At 38.8% G+C, this 21893-nt stretch overlaps 1 protein-coding gene across 2 annotated transcripts in view; it reads right to left on the bottom strand.

The window, feature by feature from the left end:
• The window catches only part of Stpg2 (sperm tail PG-rich repeat containing 2), a 344055-nt gene that overhangs the window by 143579 nt on the left and 178583 nt on the right, over positions 1–21893 (bottom strand). For both annotated transcript variants that reach the window (XM_038311496.1, XM_038311498.1), the window contains one exon: positions 4680–4798. In XM_038311496.1, the coding sequence (XP_038167424.1) occupies positions 4680–4798 (119 nt within the window). The remainder of the gene's footprint in view (positions 1–4679; positions 4799–21893) is intronic.

The raw sequence follows: 21893 nt of genomic DNA, 5'->3' as shown, positions 1-21893 counted from the left end.
CTCTGCTCTTCTTCCCAGAATTCAGTTCTGTCTTCTTCACCCACCTAAGTTCTGCTCTATCAGGCCAAAAGCAGTTTCTTTATTCATTAACCAATGAAAGCAACACATGAACAGAAGCACCTCCTACACCATCAGGAGATGCCATGGATCCGCCAGAGGAGAAAGACACAAGTGACCAGCTGGAACCTTTCCAGCAGGCCACAAGTCTTGTGGTAAAATATAAAATAATAGAAATGTGTGAATTTAAGAGATAAGAGTGAACTAGAAATATGCAAAAGCTAATAGACCAAGAAGTGATGTAATTAATACAGTTTCTGTGTGATTATTTCAGTTCTGGGCAACCAGGAAGAAACAAGCAGCCTCCTACAACAAAACCCTCTACCCCTTTCACAGTGTCTGTGTCCTATTTTCCCCTTCTCTAGAGCCACTTCCACCCTTTCCCTTCATCGTCACTTTCAGCTTTCCAGCTTCCACAGTGACTTCATATTACACACCTGTATCTAGTGATTTGGAGCTGGGATTAACAAACAAGAGAGGACATGTATCACGTTTCCCTTCAGGTCTGTGTCTGAGTTACCACATTCAGTTTATCTTTCTACTTCCATCCATTTATTTACAAATGTCTGATTTCATTTTTCTTTACAAATAAATAAAATTCCATTGTGTACATGTACCATATTTTCATTCATCAATAGAATAACAATCATAACAATATCAAATCAGCCTAGAAAGATATCACCAATGATAAAATACTAGCATTTTTATCTTGTAACTAGTAGCTATTAGTGACTAATAGTTGTCTCACAGAACTTAAGACCTAGTCAGCAGAATCAAATTTATGCCTTGGTATGGAAGAATGGTCTGGTCTGTATTCTTTCAATTATATTTTAAATAAATGCTGATTGGCCAGTATCCAGGCAGGAAGTATAGGCGGGACAACCAGATAGGAAGTAGATGTGGGTCAATGAGAACAGGAGAATTCTGGGAAGGAGGAAGCCCATTCCTGTGCTGTTGTAAGCCCACCACAGAAGAAGCAAGATGTGACTGTGTCGCTGAATAAGGTACTGAGCCACGTGGCTAGCATAGACAAGAATAATGGGCTAATATAAATTGTAAGTGTTAATAAGAAGCCTGAGCTAATGGGCCAACAGTTTATAGTTAATGTAGACCTCTGTGTGATTTCTTTGGGACTTAATGATTGTGGGAACTGGGCAGGACAGAAAACCCAGTCAACAATGTCTGATACTAAAAACCAAGAAGACTATTTGTGGCTGGAGAGGTCATAGAACATAGAGAAAAATCTACTACTACCTTTTTCCTAAACCAAGACAATTTCTAACTCTTTTATACATGTTCTTCCTTCTGACCACTTAACATAGAGTAGGGAACCCTGATGGCTCCTTGGCCTGGAAAAGGGGGTCGGGGGGTATGGGTGGAAGGGAGGGGAGGGAAGGGGGAGGAGGGGAGGAGATGGAAATTTTTAAATATAAAAAATAAACCTTGAAAAAAGAAAAAAAATCAGAAAATTGAAAAGTTGAAGGTCTAATCTAACCAAGAAGATATCAGCACAAATGAAGAAGAACTAAAGGAGGGCCAGAGTCCATGGAGAGACAGACAAGTGATAGGAAGCATAGAAGAACCCTTGTTAAGCAACAGGTGGGGATTTTATGCTTGAAGTGCAAATCCTAAATGTAACCAGCTGCCTGCGAAGACCTGCTGCGTGATCTCATGGCGTGCCCATCTGTCTGTCTCTCCTTGTGGGTCTGGCTGCCCCATTGAGGTCTCTCACCCACCACGCAGCTCCCTGCCTGGGACTCATGGCCGGCTGCAGCCACTGGGGGAACTGCGCTGTCCCTGCCTGGGACCCGCTGCCCGCTGTCTGCCGCCACTTTGGGAGACCTGCAGCATAGCCTCATGGCCCGCTGCCCACTGCTGCCACTCAGGGATCCGCAGGATTTTACTTTTATTATTACACTAAAAGCAAAACTACAAGACACATTTCCAAGGGCTGTGGAATACTCACCTACAAACCTTAAAGAAGATTTCACATTTAATAGCATGTTTGTCATATTTTAAAATAAATATGTTAATAAACCACTTCTGCACATATTAATACATATATTTGGGGAAAAATTCTTAGAACTATCCTTTATCCAATATTAAAATTATATATATATGTGTGTGTGTATTTTATTATTCTTTACTTGCAATTTAGCAGGAAATTATAGTCATATTTTAAATACTTAAAAATTAAATTTGATTTAGTTTGATTCATGTTACTATAATTCTCACTATTTTCTAATGCCTCATAACAATCTCATATCTAGTAACAAAAGAAATCTTTAATGTCTATAGTTCAGAGAGAAAACCAGTATTTTAACACTCTGCACTTTTATACACCTACAGGTCTAGTACTCACCCATTCATTTTATTTTAAGGACAAAAGAAAATAGCAGTTTGCCAAGAATTTTATATATTTTGGTGCCTCTATGAGTTTGTATACATCATTTAATTTTTTTAATTTTTAATTTATTTTTAGAAAAATCTTTTCTCATTTTACATACCAATCCCAGTTCCCTCTTTCTCCTCTCCTCCCACTCCCGTCTCCACTTTCCATCCACTCCACCCCCACTTCCACATCCAAACCACTTCATAGAGAGGGTAAGGCTTCCCACGGGGAGTCAACAAATTCTGGCACATCACTTTGAGGTAAGACCAAGGCCCTCACCCCATATCTAGGCTGAACAGGGTATCCTCCAAAGAGAATTGGCTCAAAAAAAAAAAAAACAAAAACAAAAACAAAAAAAAAAAAACAAAAACAGTTCAAGCACTAGGGATAAATCCTGGTCCCATTGCCAGTGACCCCACAGACTGCTCTAGTCATACAACTGTCACCCATGTTCAGAGGGCCTAGTTTGATCCTATGCAGTTTCCCTCATTGTCAGTACACAGTCAGTGAGCTCCCACTAGCTCAGGTCAGCTGTTTCTGAGTATCCCCATTAAGGTCTTGACCCCTTTGCTCATATTATTGCTCCACTCTCTCTTCTACTGAACTCTGGGAGCTCAGCCCAGTGCTAGCCATGGATCTCTGCATCTATTTCCATCAGTTGCTAGATGAAGTTTCTATGATGATAATTAAGGTAGTCATCAATCTGAATACAGGGGAAGACCAGTTCAGGTACCCTCTCCATTGCCATGGGGATAAAAAGAAAAATGGAATCAGAACTTCCAGTGTACACTGCTTAACCACAAATGAAAAATAGCAGAGGAAGAAAAAAAGCAAAGGACATGTTAAGCATGCAGAAAAAGGCTTTAAAATTACAAGAAAAAGAACTTACCTGTCAAATAATAGCCTTGAATGAAAATGTAACATTAAACTCTTTCATTTAAAGATTTATGTGATTGAACATAGATACAAGCTGAAATGATATGCTACCTACAAGAACACCACTTTCCTTAGACACCCGAAGGAACACGTTTGACACATGCCATGAAGTGGGAAGGCAAAGTTGACTGCAGGAGCCAGGGCATTTATTCCACAGAAAGTACACTGTCAGTACAGCACAAGAAGACTCCATACCAAATGCACAAATAACTAATACCAGTGTTTATGGAGAGTTATAGAGTTGGCCTGATCTAGCTGTCTTGAGAGGCATGTCTAAATGTTTTTATGTTAAAGTCCATGGTTTCTAGGGTGCTGAGTGATTTTCACTTCCTAAGAAATCATTCCCTTTAGCAGTGAATCATTCAGGTCACCCTGTGATCCTCTGTGTTCCTTAGAAGCCAGCGAAGTTTGACAGGACCCGTTGCTCTTAGACATTAACTTTGTGTACCCTTGTATAACTTGTAAACATCACTGTATCCTGGCAACTACTATTGTATTGATTCTGACAATCACCGTTGTACTTTGTTTCTGATAGGGGTATAATAAGTTTCAGTGCTTACAATAAACTTGTCTCAGTTTCAGTCTTGCTGAGACCCCTCTGTTATGGCCTAGCTAAGATTCACTTCTCCTCGGTCATACCAGGTAAACTTAGACTGGTAAGTAAGCCCTGGTGCTTACAAGTGCTCATCCAAAAATCCCATAAAATTGGCAAGAGGTGGTGGCACATGCCTTTAATCCCAGCACTCAGGAGGCAGAGGAAGGAAGAACCCTGTGAGTTCGAGGCCAGCCTGATCTACAGGACTGTTTCACAAAGAACCTCTGTCTTGAAAAGAATCCCATAAAATACACTCAATAGAATTATTTAGCTCTACTACAAGCACAATTGCAACAAACGTTTATGCTGATTTAAGTCATACATTCAGAAGGTCTTAGCTTAGAAGACCTTCATTCATTATGAAACCAAATTATATATATATAAAATTAATTATATAAGTATACTTAAAGCAGATAGAAAAGTATCTAAGAAGTTTTTAAATTTACAGGAAAGTATGGATGTTTTATACATCAATTCTATAGAGGACATATATAAAATTAATACAATATTAAAGTTATAATTCTACAATGGTTTTTCTTAAGTTGTCAAAATACAACTTCAAAAATATCTTACACAAGTAAAAAAATCTGATTAGTCAGTGCTCTCGGTAAACACATAGGAAGAACTTACTGTGCACAAGTTCTGTAATTTATATAAACATTCTATTCATGTCAGAACTAAGAGAAAGAACTGACAAACCTCGTATGTCGTTGGACCAGGAGAAAACCCTTGGGGAAAATGTCCAAAACGCTTTGGTCCTTTACAAAATGAGATTATGGCAGAAGACTTCATTAAAACAGGATTGTATGTCGCAGGTCCTAAGATAAAAGAACATAAATTTAAAGTAGGCTTATACTTACTGACTTTAGTCAATTAGCTCCTAGGTTTGTATTCATAATCTACAAAATTAGAAGCAACCATTCGTATGCAAGTTCTCAAAAGAGTTGAGGACTTTGAACCATGATAAGTATAAAATAATCATGTCTATTTGTTCAGTTGTTAATGTAATATGAAAACAATTTCAAAAAAAGAAGACAAAACTGTAATTCCTGAAGAGACACAGCATATAAAATATACTTAATTCATTTTATATTTCCCAAATACTCATTCGCATTCAGTAAGGGAGTAGTGGCAGCTGCATTTAGAAGAATTAAGATTTCAAGAGACAGACAGAAGACACATGATGTAAGAGCATTCTGGGAAATACATATATGTGTGTATAAATACAGTACAGCTCAAAGATTTAAAAGGAACAATGTAGTACAGACTAGTGAGTGGAAATCACATGATACTAAATAGATATTGTTGTCCATAACTTAATGTTTCCCAACTTGCATGCTATAACACCCCTGAGTTATAATAAAGTGACCAGAAGCTATTTTGCACATAAAGCTGAGTACAGGAGATTGAATACTGCACTTAAACAGAAGCAGACTTTATCCTTGTTAAGACCCCATGATAGTTTTACCCATAGCCTTTTATTGAGATAAAGAGGGGGGAGGGAAGAACGGAGGAAGGAAAGAAGGAAGGAAGGGAGGGAGGAGGGGAGGGAGGAAGGGAGGGAGGGAGGAAGGGAGGGAGTAAGGAAGGAAGGAAGACATCCTACTTCCATAGATTGTATCTCTTAAGAGTTTTACATAGATCAGTCAAAAAGGCTCAGTAGATAAAGGAACTTGGCAATAAACTTGATAGCCTGAGTTGGATCCTTGAAACCCATGTGGTAGAATGCTGTGGGATGATCTTTCTGTACACTGTGAATATGTGTTGCTCTCATTGGTTGATAAATAAATCTATTTTGGACTATGACAAGGCAGGATAAAACCAGGTGGCAAATCCAAACAGAGATACAGGAGAAGAAGGGCAGAGTCTGGGAGGAAGTAAGACATGTAAAAGAATGTAGTAACAAGCCACAAACTACATGGCAAAGCATAGATTTAAAAAAATTATATGCAAGAGCTAACTAATAATAAGCCTGATAATAATATAAAGACAAAACATTAATAAGTAATATTAAACCTTTGACTATTCAGGAACTGGCAGGTGGAAGAGAAACATCCGATTATAGTACAAGAAGAGAACCAACTCCTACAAGTTGTCTTCTGACCTCCAGTGATCTACAGATGAGTATACACACACACACACACACACACACACACACACACAGTAACTTTCTAAAACAACTAAACTCATTTAAGAAATGTTAGCATAAAGGAGACTCATGAGAAATTTGTAGTTTAAGAAGTAACGTCTGACAGTACATTATAGGAAGAGACAACTTGAAGACAGTCCATTTCAGGAACACCAATAAGACATGAACACTTGCAAGGTACAGAAGAGAAACTCAGTATTCTCTAAGAGATACAAAGAACATTAACTATGGAGAGTGACTGGATAAAGACAATAATCTAAAGTGATTCAACTGGGGAAAAATGGCCCTAAGTGGCAGGGCTGAAGAGATGGCCCTAGGTGACTGGGCTGGAGAGGTGGCTCTAGGTGACTGGGCTGGAGAGGTGGCCCTAGGTGGCTGGCCTGGAGAGTTCACCCTAGGTGGCTGGGCTGGAAAGGTGGCCCTGGGTGACTGGGCTGGAGAGATGGCTCCAGGTGGCTGGGCTGGAGAGGTGGCCCTAGGTGGCTGGGCTGGAGAGGTGACCCTAGGTTGCTGGGCTGGAGAGGTGACCCTAGGTGAATGGGCTGGAGAGGTGACCCTAGGTGAATGGGCTGAAGAGGTGGCTCTAGGAGACTGGGCTAAACAGGTGGCCCTAGGTGATTGGACTGGAGAGTTCACCCTAGGTGAATGGGCTGGAGAGATGGCTCTAGGTGACTGGGCTAGGGTGACTGGGCTGGAGAGTTGACCCTAGGTGGCTGGCCTGGAGAAGCCTTAATGGTTTATAGCACTTGGAGTTTTTATATAGGATGAAGGTTTGGTTTCCAGAATTCAGGTAAGGTGGCCTGCCTCCAGCTCTAAAGTATCTAAAGCTCTCACCAGTTTACTAAGAATAAGTTATCTAATATTTGAAAAAACGTACAAGTAATAAAAATCCTAAAGACAATTGTAACTTCAAAAGCTCAATAGGAGGTCGATCTGGAGACAAAGAATTCAGTTAATCACATAGAAGCAATGGCAGAAGCTGCTCCCAGGGAAGGAGAAAGCGATAAAGGAACTAAAAGTTAAAACAGTAGAAGAAAGGGGAGTGGAGAAGAGGAGGAAGAGAACCTAGTGAACAGATGAGCAGACTGGGTCTAGATTACACAACGTGATAGTGTAAATACAGACGGGTTAATTCGCTCCACTCCTAGTCAAACCAGTGCTCATGAGGTCTGTCATGTGCCAGATCCTGTGTTTCAAGAAAGAGCTCTATGAAATTAAACACTTCAAAAAAACAGACTTTATGAAGATTTCCTACTCATGTATGTGTGGAAGCTTTCAAAGCTGTTGTAATGACTGAAATGGAAACAGGAGAATTCAGGAGACCCTCTAAGAATATAAAAATAATTTGGGGGCATAGATCATCATCAATGAATGTAAACAGTGAACTAGCAGAGTAAATACAAAGATAGTGACGGAGTATAAATCTAATGCTTCTGTATCCCTGGCCAACACTCATTCAAAGCTATACACTTATGAGCATGCATTCCTTTTTGTAGTGAGTATCTGAGGGCCTGCTTTTCGCCCAGCTCGGCTCCCGCATGGTTAGCTTTACACGCGAAATAACATCACACAAATTGTATTCTTTTAAAGACTGCCTGGCCCATTATTTTCAGGCTCTTACTCACATCTTGACTAACCCATATCTAATAATCTGTGTAGCACCACAAAGTGGTGCCTTACCAGGTAGATTCTAGCATGCGTCCATCTTGGGCTGGAGCTTCATAGCATCTGGCCTCTCTCTCAGGAGAGGCACAGTGGTCTGCCTAACTTAGGAGAGGCGTGGCATCTGACTGAGCCATCTACCTCACTTCCTTCTTCCTGTTCCGTCTACTCCACCCACCTAAGGGCCGGTCTATCAGATGGGCCAGGCAGTTTCTTTATTAATTATCCAATGAAATTATCAGATAGATAGAAGACACACCTACATCATTTCCCCTTTTTCTGTTTAAACAAAAAAGAAAAGCTTTAACTTTAACATAGTAAAATTACATATAACAAAACAGTTATCAAGTAAGAATTACAGTTACAATATTTATATCTACTTTATCTTTTATCATAACAAAGGAAAACAACTATAACTATCTATTCTTCTTCAGCTCCATCAAAGACTCCAGAAGGACACAATATTACCTAAGTAAATAAGAAATATGCAATTTCCAAACTCTAGAAATGATAGAGACATCTCGCTGCCTGGACAGTCACCCAAAGTTCTTTTGTATTGTTGGGGCATCTATCTTCGGCCTATAGGCCCACAGTATCCAGAAGACTTTCCCATGAAGCAGGAAATTTCAAAGACAGTTCAGTCACTATCTGCTGTGTCCTGCAGAATGTCTCGCAGACTCTCATGAATCGGGAACCCAGAGAGATCATCTCACCTATAGGCAAGTTCAGCAGTCCTCTCTCTGAGGGTTTTCTGTGTCCAGTTTATGCAATAGTCCAGGCAAGAGCAATTTCTTGCCCAAATGGCTATCAAACTCCATAAGTAGCCTCTTCGATGCCCATCTTCCTCTTGAAGTAGCTGGTGCTGCCAGGAGCAAATGTGTCTCATTGTCATGAAAAGCCCTAAGTTATTAAAACATTTAAAATGCCATATTCTATAGTCTTTGAAAGATATGAAGAATGCATATTTAACTTAAATATATCTCTATATATCTAGAAAATCTAACTAACATGACTACAAGCTTTACTATTATTAATGACTATCCATTAACAACCTATATACATTACATTTTTAAAATGAACTACACAATCACAATACCTTAATCATTATTAGAAATACATATACATATAACAAAATTGACCTTAAAATCCTTACCAATGCAAATTATTCATATCTATATCATATCCCCCTTTAAATGTAAAAGAACATTTATAAACAATATTTGGGAATATGGACGTAGTTATTTCTCTCCAAACTGCTTCCTGCTGAATGGGGACGCTGTTAATCAGATCTTTCATGGTGTAACTTGTGTGCCAGGTTCATCTCAGTCATCAGTTGGGTGAAGTAATTTTCTGAAGGTGTTCACAGCAACCTTTCAGGAGGGCGTGGTCTATCATACCATATTGGGATAGAAGCAATCCAACGGGTCTCATTTTCTGTAAAGATAAAAGAAGAATCTCTTTTCCAAAGTATCATATCCTTAGATCCAAATTCTAAAGTCAAGGTATTTTCAAGATATCTATCTTGGATTAGTTCAGCAGCATTTATAAACAAATATCTTTTAGCAGCTGTTGCTTCTTCCTCAGCATTCAAACAATTCAAAGAGAGCATAATAGTATACAGTATCAAGATTCTTTGTGTATTTTCCATCTTTGTATGGCTTTATTTTAACCTCTATTTCGTTTATTTTTACTTTTATTTTTTTATTTTTTGACAAGTTCTTTGTATATCTTTGTCCTGGAATAACTCTGCAGACCAGGCTGTCCTTGAACTCTCAGAGATCCACTTGCCTTTGCATCCCAAGTGCTGGGATTAAAGGTGTATGCTACCACACCTAGAACTCACAGAGATCTGTCTGTCTCTGCCTCCCAGGCATTGGGATTAAAGGTGTGTGCCGCCACACCTTGAAGTCACAGAGGTCAATCTACCTCTGCCTCCCAAGTGTTGGGAAAGGTGTGTACCACCACAACAAACTACTTCCTTTTTCTTTCTTTCTTTCTTTCTCTTTTTTAAACTGTAAGAACTTTAACTTTTAGCCTGCATGTATTTTTAACTCACTGTAAACCATTTAGAGATTTTCTTTGTCTTTGAATCTCTCTTTACTGTATATCTCTCTTTTTCTGACCACACGAGTCTTTAATTTACCAAGCAATATAGGTAGGATTAAAGCCATGACTTTGACGGCTGGATCCAGCCCATTCCTTAGCTTTCCAGCCTCATGGCAGAGGTACCGGCTATAGCCTTGTTTATCACCACAACTCTGTGGCAGTTCAAGGTCCCTGCCAGCAAGCAAGCTGCAACAGTGTTAAACAACACTCAAAAGCTCCATAGTCAGGACCGCCTGCTTGAAAGAGTCAGAGTTTGCCCTGGTGGGACGGCCCAGAAAGCTGGCATTTTAAAACGGCACAGCTTTTTTCCTGCTACGGCTGAAAACCGAAAAACAAACATTCAGCTTTTCATCAACACCATTTAAGTGTTTCGTGGCAGGACCTCTTAAAAGAGCTGCAAGATTTTGCAGCTAAAGCTGAGTCAGGAAGCCTCTCTTAGATGAGAGTGCTTTCTTACCTCTAGCAAGCAAAGCCAAACCTGAGAAATAGCTGCTACCAAGAAAACATGCTTTACTCTATTCTTTCCCAAGCTTTCTCAGGCTTTCTGTGGATCCAGTCATCCACGTGGGCGCCATTCTGTAGTGAGTATCTGAGGGCCTGCTTTTCGCCCAGCTCGGCTCCCGCATGGTTAGCTTTACACGCGAAATAACATCACACAAATTGTATTCTTTTAAAGACTGCCTGGCCCATTATTTTCAGGCTCTTACTCACATCTTGACTAACCCATATCTAATAATCTGTGTAGCACCACAAAGTGGTGCCTTACCAGGTAGATTCTAGCGTGCGTCCATCTTGGGCTGGAGCTTCATAGCATCTGGCCTCTCTCTCAGGAGAGGCACAGTGGTCTGCCTAACTTAGGAGAGGCGTGGCATCTGACTGAGCCATCTACCTCACTTCCTTCTTCCTGTTCCGTCTACTCCACCCACCTAAGGGCCGGTCTATCAGATGGGCCAGGCAGTTTCTTTATTAATTATCCAATGAAATTATCAGATAGATAGAAGACACACCTACATCACCTTTTGCATTTAAATCCAGTGGCTTTTTAGAACTAATATGAATCATTTTAACACTTTCTTCATTGTAGAGAACATTTCAAAATTTGGAGAAGATGGCATCCAGGCTCTAGTCAAACAACCCATATCAACTTAACAGCTATCCAAAGTTAAAGCATCATTGCAAGAAGCGAATGGGTAGTGACCACCATGGCATGTATACTTTTTATATATCTTCTCACTGTGAAATAACAGTATACATAATAGTAGAATGATACCATTTGTATGCATTTAGACTGTAGCAGAATAACACACAATATTTAAACAAAATATTGTAAGAGACAGACTTTCATATACAAACTAAGCTATGCATAGAAAAAAATGCTTGTAACTCTGTGGTAACCAGAAAAAAAAAAAACTGTCATTGGGAACTGGCTGCATAATTCCAGTTAGTTAATTGACAATTGAAACTTTACTGACCCAGATATACAAAAGTTAATGCAACAGGTAAGTATATTATCTAAACACTATTGCATGGTTATGTTTTAGTTTCAATTATGAAGAAACATAATCTATCCTCTGCACTTACAGTTATGCTGCAGCAACTGATAAATGTGTTCACTTGCTGTTAAACAGATTCTTTATATATTCTGCATATATACATCATATAGAGAGAGAGAACTCGAAGAAATTTTTCGAGTATAATTTAGTAGAATTATTTGTTTGTTGGAATTCCTTTGAGGAGAATTAAGAAAAGCACCCCACCACTCATCTCCCTACATTTTAGCACCTGGTCTGTTTCAAGCTTAGAATATTAAAAAGATTTATCACACCTAATCTTAAATATATTTCCAATTTTGTATATTGCTGCTTATATGATACAGGTCAAAGACTTGCACGCTACACCAGGTCTGAGTCACAGCTGGACTGTGCTGAATACGTCTCCTATTTATATACAAAATGCCACGTTTTAATCACAAGTTTTGAAAGAAGAAAACTTCTCATCCAACATCTATGAAAAGTCTGCCTGAATCATGACTAGTATATAATAGGAAATTCCATAGCAGGTGATTCTTATAATTACATATTTTCCAACCCTCTGCCAATTCAGTCTCTATGAAATGTCACCCAATGCCACAGGGCAAAAATAGAAAGTAACAGAAACATTGAGTAATCTAAAATAAAATCTGTGCTTACAGCCCTTCAGTGTGACCACTTTGGTACGTACATAAGAGTGGACTCTAAAATAGCCACTTCAATGAATAAATCTGGAAACCTCTAATTTAAAAATGACTGACTCCATGCTAAGTCAGTATTTAGAAATCATGAAATTATTCTTACGAATCATGAACTCTATGTCATGTAAACATGATAAAAACTCATTTAAAAGTAAATATGCCATATGTAGGCACCATTTCAGGAATTTTTAAAAAATGAGGGAATAGCACATTTAAGTAGCATGGTTTTAAAATATCAAGTAGAGGGTTCATATTTTATACAACTTATTTTCTCACTTTCTTATTTTTTATTTTATTATTTTATTATTTAGCTTTACAAATGATGAAATATGAAAGAAAAGATGAGTCCTCAAAGCACACCATCATATTAGAGACATGTTGAGATTTATTGTTTTCTACTGTATCTAAGATTCAATTTGATCCAAAGGCACTTCAGACAATGACCACAGTGTTTCAGCTTATGAAACTGAGCTTGCAGATAATAAGGAAATATGCAGTCTAAAACTATATAAATGTTAAGAAAAATTCTCATGGTTGTGTTTACTATTTCATTAATTTCACTGTCCAAAATCAAAATAATGTTGTATACTTGTTCTGTTGGTTTTGGATCTTAGCTTTACAATGGATGAACGAGTGAGTCACATCTCCTGCACAACACTGTTACATATTCAAAGACAGAGAGCATAAGGATCATGATTCTCTAATTGATATTTTAGGGTATTACTACAGAATATCAAGGAATTCCTGGCAAAGGAGACCTTAAGAAACGGAATATAGCCGGGCAGTGGTGGTGCACGCCTTTAATCCCAGCACTTGGGAGGCAGAGGCAGGCGGATCTCTGTGAGTTCGAGACCAGCCTGGTCTACAAGAGCTAGCTCCAGGACAGGCTCTAAAGCTGCAGAGAAACCCTGTCTCGAAAAACCAAAAAGAAAAAGAAAAAAAAAGAAACGGAATATAATAGTACACTCCAAACCAAATAGATTAGGGGATTAGTCTCTCTAAACCATGTTCCTGTTAAACACTTGTTCTTCATATTGATCAAGCAAAGGGGCTGTTATAGCTATAACATATAAATACATGACCATATGGATTCATCTTGACTATCAGTAAGCAATGGTTGTTTATATGTATGCCTTCACAGCATATATTTATCAAAATGTGCATCTATCAGCCCTGTCAAATGAATTTTTAAACCGCTTCTAAAACCATGGTATTTTTAGTCTCTGGAAATATAGTTACTTCGTAAATAAATTTCATTAGACTTTAAAGATGTATGCATCACAACACAGTATTCCGATATGAATTATAGGGATCGAGTGGTAGGGAAGCCATTTTTTGTTTAAAACTATGTGGCAGTCTACAAATATACAACTCATGAATTGCTTTCATCAATAACTAAAATGACAGAATAGCCTTTGTACTTTGCATCTATTTTTTTTCATTAATTGAGGTGTAGGTGTTCATGCCTACAGTCAAAAGAACCATGAGTTTGAGGCTTGTCTAGCCTGTATACAGAGGTCTCATCTCAAAAATAAATAAGTAAACAGAATTGACAAATATCCAGTATCTCAGAAAGCTTTGTGCTCCTTTTTGGCCAAAACATATGTGTAGTATGTGTAGATTTAAGTAGGAATAAGACCCTTCCTTCATGGAACAGAGCCCTATGCTTACCATGGTCCCCTGAGCATGCTCTATTGGCATAAGGAGCTACAGTCCATTGTTAGAGTAAATGCTGGAACCTACATCTAGGTGGGACAGGCCCTGTCTCCTCCCTATTAAGATAGTGGTTCTACAAGTGGCCATGAGGGTTGGCCCGATCAACAAACGGTGTAACCATTCCCTTTTATGGGTTTCTTTTCATCTCAGATGATAGTTGAATTCTAAATCCCCTTCAAACAACCCAAGGATTGGGGTTCTTGATCCTTTCTGTAAAGCTGGCATCTCCACTCTGTGATGGCAGAACTTCATGTCAGCTTATCTCACAGAGCAAAGGAACGGCTTCCTTGTGCTGAGGTTTTCCTTTTAAACTCTTAACAAATTCCTGTCCTTGGGCTTCCATCTGAGTCTTCTTACTTTTTTTCATTAACGAAACAAAGACCCTCAAGAAGGACACCTACCCAATTTCTATGCTATCATGTGATGGCTCCTCCAGGACTCCTGGTAACACATCTTCCATGCCTTTCTCTAATTGATAGAGGATATGAACTCCTTCCTAGAACTCTAGATGGCACCACTACATAAGAATTCTGCAAGTATTCTTCTAAGACTTCTCAAGTACTACAGGTTCAAGACAACCAACACCAATGGCAGTAGGAGTTTTTATCTTTATATTATCTTTATATTATCTTTCAAATATTGAAGTGCTGTGGAAATTCCTTCAACCAATAGCCTTTAAGATATTAGCCCACTTTGGGGTCTCATGTACTTTAAATGCAGACGAAACATGTGCATGCAGGCCTCTTGGCTGCTGGATTCAGTTCCAGTTCCCACCACATGCAGAGAACTGCAGACTGATACTCTTTCTGTGACCTTATCCCCAAATAGATAAATCTTCATTATACTCCATTTTGGGCTATTGTGGAACTCTTCAGTACACCAACAGTTAAGGGTTTTCTTATGCGTCATACCTATAATTTACAGGCCTATTTGTTACAGACTACTCATTCCATACAGACCTGGCACCTGGCGACAGATGGGGAAGGTGACTGAGCCCCACATTGGAGCACTGGACTGAGCTCCCAAGGTCCCGATGAGGAGCAGAAGGAGCGAGAACATGAGGGAGAAAGTCAGGAACGAGAGGGGTGCGTTCACTCATGGAGACGGTGGGACAGAACTAATGGGAGATCACCAACTCCAGTTGGAATGGGACTGATGGATCATGCGACCAAACCCGTCTCTCTGAGTGTGGCCAACAGCGGGGGCTGACTGAGAAGCAAAGGACAATGGCTCTGGGCTCTGATTGTTCTTCATGGACGGGCTCTGTGGGAGCCTTCTCAGCTTGGTCGATCACCTTCCTGGACCTGGGGGGAGTTGGGAGGACCTTGGTCTTAGCATAGAGTGGGGAACCCTGATGGCTCCTTGGCCTTGAGAGGGAGGGAGGGGAGGTATGGGTGGAGGGGAGGGGAGGGAAGGGAGAGAAGGAGGGGAGAGAAAGGGGAGAAGGAGGGGAGGGAGGGGGGAGGAGGAGGGAAGGAGATGGAAATTTTTAAATATAAAAAAAAAATAAAAGTATAAAAAAAAATGTTGGCCATTGAAAACAAAGATATTCATATCTAGCATTCTTCATTTTAGCCTAATCCTCCTCAAAATGTAGTTTACAAACCACAAGCATCAGAATCACTCAACTGTGTCTTGGTGGTTTTTGTTTTGTGGGTGTTTTGAGACGTCTTACTCTGAGCCCAGTCTGGCCTTAGCCTGGAGACGCTTTAGCTTCTGGAATTCTGGGGTCAGAGGTGTGAGCTGTCACAAAGGTGTGACAAAGGCAGGGTTTGTGGATCCATCCACACCACTAAAATAAGTTGTGTCCTCTGCAAGGCAGACCATAAAAACAGAATTTCACTGAACCCTTTATTTTCGACAACAATTTAGAATTTTTTCCTGTTCAAAACACATTTAAGTATCAAAATCTTCTCCCTTAAATATAAAAAGAAATCATGATCTTAAGAACCTAGCCTCTGAAAACCCAGCTGAGCATTTAATTGCTTTTAGAAAGCTGAGCTGCACCTACCCAAGGCAGAGACTCACTAGCCTCAGGACAAACCAGCACCAGGCAAGGGAAAGTTCCTTTGACCCATGCACAGCATTCTAAAGTGGTTTACTTTTTTCTTTTTAAAGTGGTTTTTTTTTTTTAGTGGCTGTCTGGTACAGAAACAGCTTGAATCATTTTTCTATTTCAAATGCTATAATAATATTTAGATTGCAAGCACATTAAGAACAATGGGGTCTCGAAGAAGGAAGTCACTGGCAGAGACTGGTATTTTAGAAAAAGGAAAGTAACCTGCCCTTTGCTATGTTTTCAACAGCATTGATGTAGTCACAGGCAACATCTTGAGCAAAACTTGTAAATTTATTTTAGTCATTCATGTTTTAAGTCTTTTAAGAAGTCATCCTTCCATTATTTTACCCTTATATTCTCCAGAATAAATCTTAAACCTGACTTCAAGTTCAAACTTTCTCCATACTCGCTGTGTGATCTTGCTAAATCCTCTAAACTTCCTAAGCTGTGGTTTCTTCCTCTGTGAAAGAGGGTAGAATGGCCCAGAGAAGTCATGCACCCTTCAGGATGCTATACCATGGGTGTGAGCACATGGACATGCTGATGCCATCCTTAGAATATCCCTGAAGGAAACAAAAGCGGACATCACTTAGAGTCTACAGAAACCGAGTTCCAAGGCTACCGTGTGCCTTGCCTCTTCTTGTTACTTCACAGTGACTTCAGAACTGCTAGAACCTCCCCCAGTCACCAGAGGAATGTCAAATGAACTAATTGAAAACACCCGGCTCCCCGAGCGTGGCATGTGCCTGACAGGTGGGTCTATGGGATGATTATCACTAGCTAGAATAAAGCTGGTAAATTCATTGATTTTTGCCCCTGGGTGTACTTTTCATTTTACACAAATACTTTAAAAGTTAAAAGTATGAACACACTTAAAGAGAACAAAAATGTCCCAGTTCTAAAACCTCTCAAACTGCCACAATGCCGGATGCCAAGGCTGCCACACACAGCTACTTTCTAATTCCATTCTATTGACAATGAGAAAAAACATGAAGGCTAAGTGCTTGTTCTCCCTGAACCCAAGTCCTTGCTCTATTTTATGGGAAAGGCTGCCGCTCTGTGGCAGAACCCAATCGTGTCCTTTTATCTGAAGGACAATGTTATATCTCACTCCTTTTTAAACTTGCAAAAACAATCCACATAGTGCTCAAAAGCACAAAGATTTAAATACAGTATTTTGACAAGGATCATATCTTTGACTTCATGTTTAAAAATGTCTGAACCTTAAGAAGCAAGCCTTCCTCACCTAAGCAAATATACACAACCAAAGACAAAAATAGCATTTCTATAAGTAACAGATACTAAGTGTAATAGACTTGCTCAAATGGAATGGTCACATTAGCTGTCGCTTTTGAAAATAGAAGTCATTATTCACTTTACACTGAGTGACCTCTACTGGCCAGAAAGACACATTAATAGACATCCTACCCATCAGAAAGCAGCTGGCATCTTAATTGTGCCAACAAATGACTCATATATACGGCATCATACATGTTACCTGTTATTCACTTACATAAAAATGATACAGGGGTGTATCATAGATCAGATAATAAAGACAAGAGCATGTATCAAGTAAATAAATCTAAAAATACTGGTTTCTTGTTCTTTTTCACCTAGTGAACATTTTTGCTTGAAATGAAAGCATACAAAAAGGTCCTACTAAATATAGTATTTACTTAGGAAAATATATTCTATAATAAAAGGATTTCAATATTTTGACATTATTAACCATACAACAGCCAAAAGACACACATTTATACACTGTTAAATGAAAGGCAAACTGTTCCTCTCCATCATAAACATATGCTTCATTACGCTTCACAAATAAATTATTTATTTAATTAAGAAAACAGATACAGAATTGGCATCTACCTCTCTAAAACAGAACATTCTTTTTCTGTCAGAAAGAAATGTAACTATGAGATAATGCAGATAAAAACATAGTACATCTTTCTATGAGGGTTCTATCACAGGTTTAACAAAAACACCAGAGAGTAAATGACAAATTATTTCCTTTATGAGTTAACAAAGGTCCAGACATGAAGTGTACTAATAAAAACACCTAAGACAGTTGCCTGAAAAAAGTTTTGATGAAAATGTTATAAATCCTGCCTGCTAATTATTACAAAATCTCCTTCCCTTCTCTATTTTTTTCTCTTTTTTAACGATGTCCAGGGGGTGGGGAGAAACATATTTGGTTTCTGCTTCAGTTGAAATCTATTTATATGCAAATAACTTATCCATTATTACTGTGAGAAGAGACTTGTGCATAAAGAGAGAAATAAATTATCACTAGAAGCCATTAATGAAATCTATTTCAAAACAACATTTTACAAGAGCCCTCACTCATGTAATATTTGTTTAAGCCTCGAGGGGAAATGGTGGAGGTCCGCACACAGATGAAACCTGATGCTGCATTATTTCCCATGCCAATTTGCTTCTCATAATGCATTTATCCTTTGCTTAGAAATGACAAACGGAGTTCCAGGAAGTCTCTTCAGAGAACTTCATCATTGAAATCAGAGCCTGTGTGTTAATCACATAATTGCCAGACTTTGGAGTTTGCTTTGTTGTTACTGTTACTCTTCCGGGTTGAAAACATTAACATTCATTTTTATGCTGCAACAGTCACCGTGTGCAATTAGATGAGATTAAGAAGAAATGGGACTCTTACAAGTACAACTTGATTTCCCATGGAGAGGAATAAGAGGACGACAACTAAGAGACCTATAATGTAATTTGATATGCATGGTGCCTTTCTATTTTGTGTTTCTTACTTTATTGTTTGGTTTCTAAGTTCTGTTTTTGGTAGAGGTAAGTAGCTCTGTATTTAACTTGCAGGTAGTTCTTTCTCCAGCCACCTTCTTAATTATGCATAAGATGTCCCAAGGGGAACTGAAATTCTCATCTTATATAAGCTCCCACTTTTTTAAGCGTTTTACTTTTGACGTTTTTATTGCGACAGTATTATCCAATATTTCCTCCTAATATCTTTCTAAGTTTTATATTTCATCTTTGAACATGCTACTTTGTAGGGATCTATTCTCATTTTCTTCAACAAGAGTGTCATATTCAATACTATGTCCTGCTAAACAATTAGCCTTTTAATCCTTGGGTTGTGTAACAGTAACATCTTACAATCAACTGTCTTCTTATGTGTGGATCTATCTGGGCTTTTCCTGCTTTGTAATCCATTTGTCTTGCTTCTTTGTAAAAAATATGGTATCTATATTAATATACATTTGTCATATGTTTTAATAAGTCATGTAGTGATTACTCTAATTCTTCATATTTTCCTTTCTTATATATTTACAAACTGTTATTTTGTATATATGTTAGTGTGTTTATCATTTTTTCAAAAATTCCAACAGAAATCATGAGTTATTACACTTACAGATTAAAGTGGGAAAACTGCTAGCTTTGTGATACAAAGCAACCCTGTGTGAAACTGAGAGCACTTATTGCTGTCTCACAGGGCCCAGGTTCAGTTTCCAGTAACCACACAGTGGTGGATCACAGCCACATGTAGCTCCAGTTCCAGGAGATCCTCCTGATCTCAGTACCAGGCTTGCCTGTAAGACCTAAAACTGAAACTTCCAGAAGAAAGCGTGGGCAAAAATATTTCAAAATATCAGCATTGGGAAGGGATTTCGGAATGGGACTATAATAGCCCATGAAATACTTCTACAAACAGACAAATGGAATTACAAGAAATTAAGAAACTTCTACACAGCCAGGAAAATGATCAACAGAGTAAAGAAGTCTATAGAATGGTAGAAACCTTGGCTGCTGTACGTCTGGCCAAGGATTAGTATCTAGAATCTATAAATAACTCAAATGTTATTCTCAAAAGAAGCAAACAACCCGATCAATAAATGGGTCAATGAACAGAATAGACAGCTCACAATTAAGAATTACAAATGGCAAGTAGTATTTGAAAAAGTGTTCATCTTTAACCCTAAGAAAAACATAAGTTCAAACCTTTTTGAGATTCCATCTTATCCTAGTCAGAACAGCTGTCATCAAGGAAACAGGGGGCCTGTCTACATAAAAGCATAGCTTTCCATGAGAACAAAAGATCATTTATTCTTGAGCAAAATACAAATGATCATGGCCCAAGTGACATGGATTTGGGTTGTTTCAATGCACATGTCCCCTGTAGTGGGGGTTACTTGAGAGTTACAGAATGGGGAAAGTCATGAACTGAAGCATTTACCAAACACATTTGTTTGTACACTTGTGGGCTAGTAGCAGCACAGCATGACAATCTCTGTGCAGTCAGGTGCTTCTTGAGGACATTCTTAGCTTGGGGGTATTAGAATAAGGTAGGGTTCTGTAAGAATACTTGTTCAAGGTTTTGATGCTCATAATGGTATTAGGTCAGATTTGACAGTAGGCAATGTAAAGCTTTTATAAGGAATAAAAATATACCAAAATAATTTGGCTCTTTCTGCAAAAATTTAACCTCTGTAACATGAATTTCAGTCGTTTGGCCTTGTAGGTTTCTTTTCAGTATTTGTTTAATTTTTTGAAATTATAATTACAACATATTCACCCTTCGCTGTTCTCCCTCCAAACTGTCCCACAAAACCATGACCTCTTGCTCTCTTTCAAATATGTGGCTTCTTTTTCCTTAAGTGTTGTTAACATATATGTATATATAAGTACATTTTTTTGGCTTTTCGAGACAGGGTTTCCCTGTAGTTTCTAGAGCCTGTCCTGGAACTAGCTAGCTCTTGTAGACCAGGCTGGCCTCGAACTCAGAGATCCGCCTGCCTCTGCCTGCCGAGTGCTGGGATTAAAGGCGTGCACCACCATTGCCCGGCTATAAGTACATTCTTAAATGTAATCTTCTCAGCACAAATAATGTTAGTTGTATGTATATTTTGCAACCAATAGTCCTACCCAGACACAACCAGCATGGCATTATAATCCTACAAGTATAATAGCATGCATATGTATCTTCGGGGTATCTACAGCTTCCTAATTGTACTTAAGATCTACTCAACAAGATGGAAATCATACCTGGTACTGGGAATCCAGCCAACTAACCAGCTCTAGTAGAGTCGTGGATCTTGGGGGAGAGCCTACAACCACTACTTCCCTAAGCAGCAGAATCCCTCACTACATTCTAAATGTTTATCCTTAAACCCACAGATAAGTGTAGTTCTTACTTTTCAGCAAGGAACCTTCTCTTTGCAACAGATGAAGACCATCAGAGAAAAACATAACCAATCAAGCTGTGGAGTCTAGTTCCACTTGTACATCACAGAACAATCCTGCAACCAAGGTTCATGAGTCTCTGTAAAAGGGGGACAGCGTGTTTGTTTTGAGATTGTGTCTCCTAGAAATTTCAGAGCTGCTGCAACCATCAAGTCTCCCTAACATGACTGTGAGGCATGACACGAACGATGATGACCCCATCGACATGATAACACAGAAGGCAAAAGCTCACAAAGGCTCAGCCTTAGACAAAGAGCTAAGGAATGCTGGCAATGGAGAACATGGTCTGCCCGAGGAAAGGGAGTACAAATTGGTTACCAAACGCCAAATGCAGGTTTCTTTTGAAAACCGGGTCTCATGCAGCTCAGGCTGGACTGACACTATATATCTACAGACAACCTTGAAGTTCTGTTTCTCCTGCCCCTACTTTGCAATGCAGAAAGACAGGCATGCACCAAAATATCCAACTATATTGTAGAAAAATGAACACAAGTGTGGCTTTTATTTTTTTTCTTCAGACTTTAATTTACAGATAAAAAAATGCTAAAAATTATGTAGAGAAAGAAAAAATGATATTTATGACTCAAACTGGTACGGTCACTGTGGAAATCAGTATGGAGGGTTCTCAGGAATGTAAAAGTAAAATAACCATATGACCCACCGGTATCATCCATGGACATATACACAAAGGACTATACACTAAGTCTTCATAACACAGACACAGATATTTACACATCTATGTTTATTGCTTCAGCCACCAATATGATG

Source organism: Arvicola amphibius, chromosome 14 (assembly GCF_903992535.2).
Source record: "Arvicola amphibius chromosome 14, mArvAmp1.2, whole genome shotgun sequence".
In the NCBI taxonomy this organism is placed as follows: Eukaryota; Metazoa; Chordata; class Mammalia; order Rodentia; family Cricetidae; genus Arvicola; species Arvicola amphibius.
Note: the sequence above shows the minus strand (reverse complement) of the source record. Positions and strands in the feature narration are given on the sequence as shown.